This window comes from Salvelinus sp. IW2-2015, linkage group LG18 (genome assembly GCF_002910315.2).
Source record: "Salvelinus sp. IW2-2015 linkage group LG18, ASM291031v2, whole genome shotgun sequence".
NCBI classification, from domain to species: domain Eukaryota; kingdom Metazoa; phylum Chordata; class Actinopteri; order Salmoniformes; family Salmonidae; genus Salvelinus; species Salvelinus sp. IW2-2015.
The window spans coordinates 35,216,193-35,228,278 of record NC_036858.1 but is presented as its reverse complement, the minus strand read 5'-3'; the positions used below and the strand labels follow the sequence as shown (position 1 = coordinate 35,228,278).

The 12,086-nt window shown below is 40.6% G+C and overlaps 1 protein-coding gene across 1 annotated transcript in view; it reads right to left on the bottom strand.

Annotated features, from left to right (window-relative positions):
* LOC111978762 (tetratricopeptide repeat protein 27-like) overlaps positions 1–12,086 on the bottom strand; it is a 60,335-nt gene that overhangs the window by 37,338 nt on the left and 10,911 nt on the right. The window contains exon 3 of the mRNA XM_070448487.1: positions 4,592–4,716. Within this exon, the coding sequence (XP_070304588.1) occupies positions 4,592–4,609 (18 nt within the window). The 5' untranslated portion in view covers positions 4,610–4,716. The remainder of the gene's footprint in view (positions 1–4,591; positions 4,717–12,086) is intronic.

Below are 12,086 nucleotides of genomic sequence, written 5' to 3'. Positions count from 1 at the left end.
AAGTAAGGTGAGTTCAGCAACTCTACCGATGACAAAAAATTGCTGTAGACTATTATCTATTGGTAAATCTATTTGTGCTCATATTTCACATATTTGTATTTACGCTGATCCCACTATACTATATAGTACAACAAGGGAAAACTTATCTTCGAAGACATGTGCATTTATATTAGAAAGAAAGCATTTTTTTCCTCTACTGAGGGAGCTAGCCAACAATTTACAGCCCATTTAAAAATAAAAATCCATTCGATTTTCCTTCAAATATCAATATCGTCCTTAGGGGCCATCACATCAGCACACTAGTGCTGCTGGTCAAAAAGAAGTGGGCTTCCATGGCCTTTTCCAGACCACACCCCCTCCGCTGGCGGAAGAGCCTGATCCCTTCAACAAATATTTTTTAACAATTTCACAGTCATCGGTACTGCGGTGAATCCTATAATTACCGCCATTCAGTTATTTGGAGGGGTGCGGCACACCCAGGAAAGAGGGAAAATGTCTGACTGTTTCCCAGAAAGGCAGGCAAGATTTTATTACCATGAAAAAATCATATTAGGGAGGTTATATTCACAACATCAATGGGGCACCCCTACAGCCAACTGCTGGCAAAGAATTAAGCTAATTGATTAGAAAGCACTCTTATGACCACACGCACTTGACATGCTCTCACCAGGAAATAAGACAGACAGACTATGTGCTTTTCACTGGAGAATGACTTTCAGTAGAAGTATTTCAGTCGATTGTCTGGGGGAAATGGAAAAGGGTGATTGTGAATTGGGTTTTTATAACCTTGGAGAATGGCCACCAGTTAGAACCCCCAGCATGCTCCTCCATAAAAGAGAGAGCGAGGAGAGGTAGAGGGAGAGAAAAGGAGGGATTCAGTACTCCTCCAAGTACAGACGCCCTTATTGTGGAAAACCGCATAAGGAGTTCTCTGAACTCACTGACCCTTGCTTAAGGGTAGAGTGGAATCACCCTTTGGCTATATCTGTCGCTTTTATAAATGGGGCCTGTCTTACTATGGGAGCCATGACACATTTTTTTTTGAGGGGAGAGTAATTTTCCATGGTGCGGTAGCACATCGAAGGGAATCCAATCAGGCTTGGAATATTTATAGAAATTGAACAACATTCATGAGTTCTGTACACGAACATATACTCTCTAAATGGGTTCTCTGTCTGAATTGCGTGTCCCGGGATATTCATATGTGATTTACTGTCCCATTTGTGAAACGGAGGTGCTTTAAACATTTGTCAACACCATACATTTATTTCAAATGTGGCTATTTTGGCCTGGGTTATACCATATAAGTGTTGTTCAATGTTCCAACTTGTTTATGTCCATGTAAGGTTTACACAGATGGCTCATCCATAAGGCTGGTGTAATACAACAATTACATTCAAAACTCAAGAGCTATCGAACGAATTCAACAGAAATTGACTTAATGCAGGTCCCCATCTCTCCGCTTTCCTGTTTCTCTATTTTAGTTACATTATTCTTCTCAGGGTGCGGCCGCGGTCAGGCTCAATCACATTCAGCATGCATTCAGACACACCGAGAGCAGGAACAGCACGTTTAGCACAAAGAGACTACCGGCTGGAATCCACCCAAGTCTTCTCCAGACAAATGGATTGTCTAGCCTTTTTTATCATGTTACATGGAGTACTGGCCGGGGCCAAAGTGCATGGTTTTAGTGTGGAGGACTTATTATATTGACCAGAATGCACGTCTGTAATCAGATTGGAAGACAAAACCAGCTGTAATTCACTAACAGAGCACAATGGCCTGCAGGACTCGCATTCAGGATTGGGACTGTGAGCAGCGGCTAAGTACGGGTCAGCTGGAGGGAGCACTGGTATGTGTGTGTGCTGGCATGTATGCGTGTGTGTAGAATACTCATTTCTGCTCAATCTGTCCAAGCCAAGCCCTGTTGATCCAGAGAGATTGATGTGGTGATATTAGCTATTACAGAGAACTTATGAAAAATAATCCTGTGAATCATGCTGAGAGGTCACTTAAACAGGTCGATCACTAAAAGGACAAGGGGTGATGAAGATTGAAAGAAAATACTTCAGCGAAAATCTTACTGACAATTAACCAGATGTCCATTGCATAACAGTTCGGGAGAACATCCTCAGAGCATTTGTGACAAATCTGGCACCGGTTTCATCAATGACTTTCAGAACCACAGCAAGATGTGGGACAGTGTTACAGGATTCTCTTCTTGGCCTGGTGTTAGAGGTTGACCGACTAATCAGCATAGCCGATTAATTAGGGCCGATTTCAAGTTTTCATAACAATCGGTAATCTGCATTTTTGGATGTCGATTATGGCCGATTACATTGCAATCCACGAGGAGACTGCGTGGCAGGCTGACCATCTGTTACGCGGGTGCAGCAAGGAGCCAAGGTAAGTTGCTAGCTAGCATTAAACTTACCTTATAAAAAACAATCAATCTTAACATAATCACTTGTTAACTACACATGGTCCAGCGTTGCATATAATCAATGCGGTGTTTGTTAATTTATCGTCGAATCACAGCCTACGTCGCCAAATGGGTGATGATTTAACAAAAGCGCATTCGTGAAAAAAGCACAATCGTTGCACCAATGTACCTAACCATAAACATCAATGCCTTTCTTAAAATCAATACACAAGTATATATTTTTTTAAACTGCATATTTAGTTAAAAGAAATTCATGTTAGCAGGCAATATTAACTAGGGAAATTGCGTCAGCTCTCTTGCGTTCAGTGCAAGCAGAGTCAGGGTATATGCAGCAGTGATGGCCGCCTGGCTTGTTGACAACTGAGTGAAGACTATTTCTTCCTAACAAAGACTAATTAATTTGCCAGAATTTTACATAATTATGACATAACATTGAAGGTTGTGCAATGTAACAGCAATATTTAGACTTAGGGTTGACACCCGTTCGATAAAATACGGAACAGTTCTGTATTTCACTGAAAGAATAAACGTTTTGTTTTTGAAATGATAGTTTACGGATTTGACCATATTAATGACCTAAGGTTCATATTTCTGTGTGTTTATTATATTATAATTAAGTCTATGATTTGATATTTGATAGAGCAGTCTGACTGAGCAGTGGTAGGCAGCAGCAGGCTTGTAAGCATTCATTCAAACAGCACTTTCCTGCGTTTGCCAGCAGCTCTTCGCAATGCTTGAAGCACAGCGCTGTTTATGACTTCAAGCCTATAAGAACATCCAATAGTCAAAGGTATATGAAATACAAATGATATAGAGAGAAATAGTCCTATAATTCCTATAATAAATACAACCTAAAACTTCTTAAATGGGAATATTGAAGACTCATGTTAAAAGGAACCACCAGCTTTCATATGTTCTGAGCAAGGAACTTAAACGTTAGCTTTTTTACATGGCACATAATGCACTTTTACTTTCTTCTCCAACTAATTTAAGCCAAATTGCACCTTTAATTATTTATTTGAGACTAAATATATTTTATTTATGTATTATATAAGTTAAAATAAGTGTTCATTCAGTATTTTGTTGTAATTGTCATATTACAAATATATATATATATAAAATAATTAAAAATAAAAATTGGCCGATTAATCGTATCGGCTTTTTTGGTCCTCCAATAAATCGCGTATCGGAGTTGAAAAATCCTAATCGTTCGATCTCTACCTGGTGTGTACGCCACGATTCTGCTAGGACTTGACAGAACATCGTCTGACAGGTGCAGAGAGGAGGTTGCCTAACCTCTGGCTCTTTATTCTTGCTCTGCTTCATTTACCTCAGTCAATTCTGACCGAGAGCCCTTGCAGGTTGGGTGAGAAAAAAAAAGAAAAAAAACACCTGTGTAACATTGAGACTTTTCCAGCAAAAAAGAAAAGAAAATGAAAAACGATCCGCTATCAAAAAAGGAGGACCAACAAAAAACAAACAGCTGCCATATGTCCACATCTTTGATTCTTTTCTGTCTGCCTCTGTGGAAAACAGTCTAAAACCAATGCCATTGGTTCTGTCGGCTACACTTGTGACCTGTATTCCATAGCCTGTTGTTTTCACCATTAAGAGATAAAAAGAGAATGTTCAAATCAGCGCCACCAAGAGGAACACTGACTGAAGGATAGGGGACTCAGAGAGTGATCCAACCCAAACATGCTATATTTCTGTCTATCTGGGAGTGTGTGAGTCCCAGGGGGCCCTGGGGGCCAGACAGGTTAATAATAAACGCCAGAGAAAACAGAGCCAGATCTCCCTGGGACTGATTTCGTCTGACAGCTGGAATGCCCGAGAACACAAATGAGTGCATAAACAGGTGCGCACTAAAGACAGACAGACAGATAGACGGAGGAGGGAAGGGGGAGAGAAGGAGGGAGTAGGAGCAGAGCGAGATAGCTAGGTAACAGGGTAGATGGAAAGAGCGGTGATATTCACTGTTCTTCCAGTGTGGCAAGATGAGCTTCTCTCTTGAGTGTGTTTGTTGGGTGATGGTGCCCATGTTTAGTACGAAGAATGACCTTGACTGTTGTGTAAAAGCAATGAGTAATTAAATGCGCCTGAGAAGGGAAGTCAGAGTTTTTTCTGGTGGTGTAATGGCTGTTGTACCTTGCCATGCTGGCCCATCCTCTTTCCAGGCAGATGACAGCATCCTCCCACAGCTCCAGCTTCTCGTAGATTAGCAGGGCTGAGCTGGTGCAGCCCAGGTCTGTCAGCAGGTTGGCCAGCTGCTTCTGTAGATGGGAGATAGGAGAGCTGTTCAGACATGGGATAGCACAACTAGGTTTTGAAGGTCCAATGCTGCCGTTTTTATCTCAATATCAAATCATTTCTGGGTAACATTTAAGTACCTTATTGTGATTGTTTTAAATAAAATTGGTTAAAAGGAAACAAAAATTGCTCTTTGCTAAGAAGCTATTTCTCAAGAAATAATTATGCTAGGACTGTCTGGGAGTGGTCTGAATGGGGAGGGGAAAACTGAAAACTAGCTGTTATTGGCAGAAAGGTTTGGAACTCTTTGGTTTGGAACTCTTTCTTATTGGTCTATTAACAAATTTCCCGACTGGTGATGTCACCAGACAGGCCAAAACTCCATCCCACCTAAACAAGCTGAAATTTCAGCTCTTACACAAAAATGGCATCATCATCATTTTCACAATTTCACGGTATTACTCCAACCTCAGTGTGGAAATACAGTATATAAAACACTGCAAAATCATGTTTTTCACTGCACTGAACCTTAAAACAACCACACCAGTAGAAATGAGGTGTATAATGGTGGTACAGGGTCGGTCTGCACTGTGAACCCGAATGAATACATAAAAAATATATACACAAAAATGTAAGCACTAGGCCTATAGGCTATGGCTGCACTGTGTTGTATGTAAATCTGAGCTGAAAGAACATTGTATGCTATTCCGTTAAAACAACAAGAGCCTATGCACACATAGTAATCAAAATTCAAATCTTAATTGCCGCATTTCAAACTATCCTTTTGAGGCGCAGCTGGAAAGTAGTTCTGTACGATGGCGAGTGCTAGGGTCAACAAACCATAATTTGAGGATCCTCAATCATCATTTAAATCTCCAGTTTGGGAACATTTTGGCTTCCCAGTGGAAGCATTTTTTTTTTTACTTAGTCGGAAATGAACGAAATGTATTGAATTTATTAGAACATTCATTAATTTGCCGAAGATGATGATAAGACATTAGGGCTGTTCCCTACAACAACAAAAAATGATCTTGGTTGACCAAGAATTGTCTGTTCTTTCGACCAATCGATTGGTCGAAATGTTTAAACATTTATTTTTCCATATATAGACACATCCTACAGTGCATTCGGAAAGTATTCAGACCTCTTCCCATTTTCCACATTTACAGCCTTATTCTAAAATTGATGACATTTTTCCTCTCATAAACATACACACAATACCCCATAATGACAAAGCGAAAACACATTTGCAAAAACATCCCCACAGCATGATGCTGCTACCACCATGCATCACCGTAGGGATGGTGCCAGGTTTCCTCCAGACCAGAGGTTGGCCGACTAATTAGGGCCGATGTCAAGTTTTCATAACAATCGGTAATCAGCATTTTTGGACGCCGATTACGGCCGATTACATTGCATTCCACGAGGAAACTGCGTGGCAGGCTGACCACCTGTTATGCGAGTGCAGCAAGGAGCCAAGGTAAGTTGCTAGCTACATTAAACTTATCTTATAAAAAACAATCAATCTTCACATAATCACTAGTTAACTACACATGGTTGATGATATTACTAGGTTAACTAGCTGTCCTGCGTTGCATATAATCAATGCGGTGCTTGTTAATTTATCATAGAATCACAGCCTACTTCGCCAAATGGGTGATTTAACAAAAGCACATTCGTTGCACGAATGTACCTAACCATAAACATCAATGCCTTTCTTAAAATCAATACACAGAAGTATATATTTTTTTAAACCTGCATATTTAGTTAAAAGAAATTCATGTAACAGGCAATATAACTAGGAAATTGTGTCACTTCTCTTGCATTCATTGCACGCAGAGTCAGGGTATATGCAACAGTTTGGGGCCGCCTGGCTCGTTGCAAACTAATTTGCCAGAACTTTACATAATTATAACATAACATTGAAGGTTGTGCAATGTAACAGCAATATTCAGACTTCGGGTTGCCAGCCGTTCGATAAAATACGGAACGGTTCGTATTTTCACTGAAAGAATAAGCATTGTTATCTAAATGATAGTTTCCGGATTTGACCATGTTAACTTCTTGGAACTATAGGGGGTGCTGTTCTGCATTAGCATATTTGGGTCTCCAAATTAAACTGCCTCGTGCTAAATTCTTGATCGTACAATATGCATATTATTGTTATTATTGGATAGAAAACACTTTCTAGTTTCTATAGCCGTTGGAATTTTGTCTCTGAGTGGTACAGAACTATATCTACAGCACTTTTCATGACAGGGGTCAGATTTCAGAAATTTTTACCCCTGATCTGGAGTCTGTTTTTAAGGTGACAGTAATGCTATGAAGAAACCGACACTGCCTACGTCTTCCTCTGGGTGTCTGTACGTCATCACGTTTTGAATGGAGTCTATTGCACAATCACAGCCACTATAAAACACGAAAACGTAGAAGTACAGCTCTCTCCCTGCATGCGTCATGCGCAAAATGGACATCAGACCTGCCTCCTTCCAAATCGTTTTTTAGAGAGTGATTTCTCCGGTCATGTTTTCAGTCGTTATAGTTGTTAAAAACATCATAATGTAGTTAATTTGAACCGTTTTATAGCAATTTATATCCGTTTAGTGCGATTCTGAGGAATTTCTTTTTCGTGCACTTTCTAGCTTGGGAACGTTTCGGGGTCTCGGTCGTTGTTAGTGGTCATTTCGAAGGACAGAGGACATCTATCGACCAAAAGAAGATTACAACATAGAAAGGATACATTGCCGAAGAATCTGATGGAAGAACAGCTCAAAGTAAGCAATATTTAATATGATAAATCGTTGTTCTGTCGAAATATTTTAAACGCATATTTCGCCATTTTGTTTGTTATCGCGTCACTGGCGAACCCTGTATTGAAAAGTAAGGATAATTTTAAAAATGTAAGTCAGCGGTTGCATTAAGAACTAATTTGTCTTTCATTCCTGTCAACCCTGTATTTTTTAGTCAAGTATATGATTAGCTTTCAATTAAACTAGATCACTCTGATAGATGACGTCAGACATATTGAGGCTTGATTTCCTAGTATTTTTATTGTGTAACCACGGTTTTGTATGGCTAAAATGCACCTTTCGAACAAACTGTATATGTATGTTGTAAAATGATGTTACAGGAGTGTCATCGGAAGAATTCTGAGAAGGTTAGTGAAAAATTAATATATTTTGGCGTGGATTACGTTATAGCGCTCTTTGGCTGGAATCGATGCTCTGGTAACGTTTCACATGTGGTATGCTAACTTATCGATTTATTGTGTTTTCGCTGTTAACGCTTAGAAAATCTGAAATATTGTCTGGAATCACAAGATCTGGGTCTTTCCATTGCTATGCTTTGTCTATTCTTATGAAATGTTTTTATAAGAGTAAATTGGTCATACACGTTGCTCTCTATAGTAATTCTAGTCGTCTTGTGATGGTCGGTGCAATTGTAAACTGTGATTTCTACCTGAAATATGCACTTTTTTCTAACAAAACCTATCCTATACCATTAATATGTTATCAGACTGTCATCTGATGAGGTTTTTTATAGGTTATTGGCTATCAATATCTTAGTTTAGCCGAATTGGTGATAGCTACTGGTGGAGAGAAAAAATGGTGGACAAAGAAATTGTGTATTTTGCTAACGTGTTTAGCTAATAGATTTACATATTTTGTCTTCCCTGTAAAACATTTTAAAAATCTGAAATGGTGGCTTTATTCACAAGATCTGTATCTTTCATCTGGTGTCTTGGACTTGTGATTTAATGATATTTAGATGCTACTATCTACTTGTGAAGCTATGCTAGCTATGCTAATCAGTGTGTGGGGGATGGGGGGTGATCCCGGACCCGGGGTAGAGGCTCTGTTAGAGGTTAATGACCAAAGGCTCGTATTTCTGTGTGTTTATTATATTATCATTAAGTCTACGATTTGATATTTGATGAGCAGTCTGACTGACGGTGGTAGGCAGCAGCAGGCTCGTAAGCATTCATTCAAACTTTACTCGTTTGCCAGCAGCTCTTAGCAACGCATGATCACAGCGCTGTTTATGACTTCAAGCCTATCAACTCCTGAGATTAGGCTGGCAATACTAAAGTGCCTATTAGAACATCAATAGTCAAAGGTATATGAAATACAAATGGTACAGAGAGAAATAGTCGACGCGCCATAATTCCTATAGTAACTAACCTAAAAACTTCTTAACTGGGAATATTGAAGAACTGGGAATATTGAACCACCAGCTTTCATATGTTCTGAGCAAGGAACTTAAACATTAGCCTTTTTACATGGCACATATTGCACTTTTACTTTCTTTCTCCAACACTGTGTTTTTGCATTATTTAAACCAAATTGAGTATGTTTCATTATTTATTTGAGACTTAATAGATTTTATTTATGTATTATATTAAGTTGAAATAAAAGTGTTCATTCAGTATTGTTATTATTACAAATATGTAAAAAAAAAAAGAAAAGAAAAAAAAAGCGGTATCCGCTTTTTTTGGTCCTCCAATAATTGATATCGGTATCGGCGTTGAAAAATCATAATCGGTCAACCTCTAGTCCAGATGTGACGCTCGGCATTCAGGTCAAATAATTAAATCTTGGTTTCATCAGACCAGAGAATCTTGTTTCTCATGGTCAGAGTCTTTAGGTGCCTTTTGGCAAACTCCAAGGGCCTTTTACTGAGGAGTGGCTTGTGTCTGGCCACTCTACCATAAAGACCTGATTGGTGGAGTGCTGTAGAGATTGTTGCCCTTCTGGAAGGTTCTCCCATCTCCACAGAAGAACTCTGGAGCTCTGTCAGAGTGACAATCGGGTTTATTGGTCACCTCCTTGACGAAGGACCTTCTCCCTCGATTGCTCAGTTTGGCCGGGCGGCCAAAGAGTCTTGGTGGTTCCAAACTTCTTCCATTTAAGAATGATGGAGGATACTGTGTTCTTGGGGACCTTCAATGCTGCAGAATTTTTTGATACCCTTCTACAGGCAATTCCTTTGACCTCATGGCTTGGTTTTTGCTCTGACATGCACTGTCAACTGTGGGACTTATATAGACAGACTTATATAGACATTTACTACAGGTGGACTGCAATTAAGTTGTAGAAAAATCTTAAGGATGATCAATAGAAACAGGTCAAGGGGAAGGTCAAGGGGTCTGAATCACTTCCGAATGCACTGTATACACAGAGTGTACAAAACATTAAGAACACCTGCTCTTCCATGACAGACTGACCAGGTGAATACAGATGAAAGCTATGATCCCCTATTGATGTCACTTGTTAAATCCACTTCAAAATCATTGTAGATCAGTGGTAACCAACTGGTCGATCGCGATGGACTGGTTGATCTCCAAGGCATTCCTAGTCGATCACCAAACATTACTGTAAAAAAACAATGATAATTCCTTGCGTTCCTATTTTTCTTTGTTTTACGCTGTTGTCTGTAGGTCCACTTAATTTAGCAGCCCTAGCGCAGGGTAGGCAAAGTGTTCCCATTTTCAATCATTTTCAATAAAACAACGAGGCTACATACAGGGGGTACCGGTACAGAGTCAATGTGCGGGGGTACAGGTTCGTTGAGGTAATTTGTACATGTAGGTAGGGGTAAAGTGACTATGCATAGATAATAAATAGCGAGTAGCAGCAGCATAAGGGGGGTGGGGGGTCAATGCAAATAGTCAGAGTAGCCATTTGATTAGCTGGTCAGCAGTGTTAAGGCTTGGGGGTAGAAGCTGTTAAGAAGCCTTTTGGACCTAGACTTGGCGCTCCGGTACCACTTGCCGTGCGGTAGCAGAGAGAACAGTCAATGACTATGGTGGCCGGAGACTTTGGCAATTTGTAGGCCCTTCCTCTGACACCACCTGGTATAGAGGTCCTGGATGGCAGGAAGCTCGGTCCCAGTGATGTACTAGGCCTTACGCACTACCCTCTGTAGCGCCTTGCGGTCGGAGGCCGAGCAGTTGACATACCAGGCGGTGATGCAGCCAGTTAGGTGCTCTTGATAGTGCATCTGTAGAACTGGATCTGAGGACCCATGCCAAATCTTTTCAGTCTCCTGAGGGGGAAAGGCGTTGTCATGCCCCCTTCACGACTGTCTTGGTGTGTTTGGGCCATGATAGTTTGTTGGTAATGTGGACACCAAGGATCTTGAAGCTCTCAACCTGCTCCACTACAGCCCATCGATGAAAATGGGGGCGTGCTCGGCCCTCTTCGAGCCATAGACTAAAAAGAAACCTTGAATGCACAGCAAAGCTGATACTGTGAGATTTCAAAACTTAAAACCATGACCAGAGACTCAACGAATAAAGCAAAGAGCTGCTGTTTTTACGAGTGAGTTCATGATTGAGTTGTTATTCAGCAGTCTCAACAGTTTGTTCAACACTTTTATGAGCCATAAAATGTGTGCTCGTCCTACTTCCACTGCAGTTGCAATGAATGAGAATAGCAAAGTATTTCGATAAGCTTGCGTTGCTATTAGCGTTGTGTGTTTTTTCATAGAGGAATATTTCACTTTCTCTGGTCATAGGAGTAACATGAATTCGTGCAGGCGGCAGCAATAATGTAGTGCGACTTGTTTCGCCATCAGCTGGAAGACTGTCCCCTTTTCTCAGTGGAGGGAGGGAGAGTGGAGGGACGGTGAGTCGGGTGAGAGGCAGCCTTACCAATGCTCCCTCCCTCTTCGCCAGACTGGCCATCAGTCCAGTAAAAAATAATATAATTATTATGCTCACAAGTAATACAATAAATGATCCATTACCAGTGCGATCATATACTTAATATTTTTGTTATATATTTTCAAAATGGTCTGAGAAGAACATTGGCAGGGCAATTCAAGCATAGCCAATATGCAGTGATAATGTATTGGGCCTATAACCTACTAAACAAACCTTATTGCTACAAAACTGTTATTAAATTGGTTAATGTTGCATAGGCTTATGTTTTTTAAGTCATGTAAAAAGAAAATGAGCAGTAGAGCTTGGCTTGCATATTGACTCAAAGTGATCTTGACTCAGAAAAGGTTGGTGTAGTGTAGATGAAGGGACATAGGTTAAAGGAGGATTTTAAAGCCTTGAGACAACAGACATGGATTGTGCATGTGTGCCATTCAGGGGGATTTTTGCAAAACCAAAATGTAAGTGCCTTTGAACGGGGTATGGTAGTAGGTGCCAGGTGCACCATCGAGAGCATCTTGACCGGTTGCATTACCGCCTGGTATGGCAACTGCTCGGCATCTAACCGTAATGCGCTACAGAGGGTAGTGCGTACGGCCCAGTACTTCACCGGGGCCAAGCTTCCTGACATCCAGGACCTATATACTAGGCTGTGTCAGAAGAAAACCCCCAAAATTGTCAAAGACTCCAGTCACCCAAGTCAGACTGTTCTCTCTGCTACCGCACGGCAAG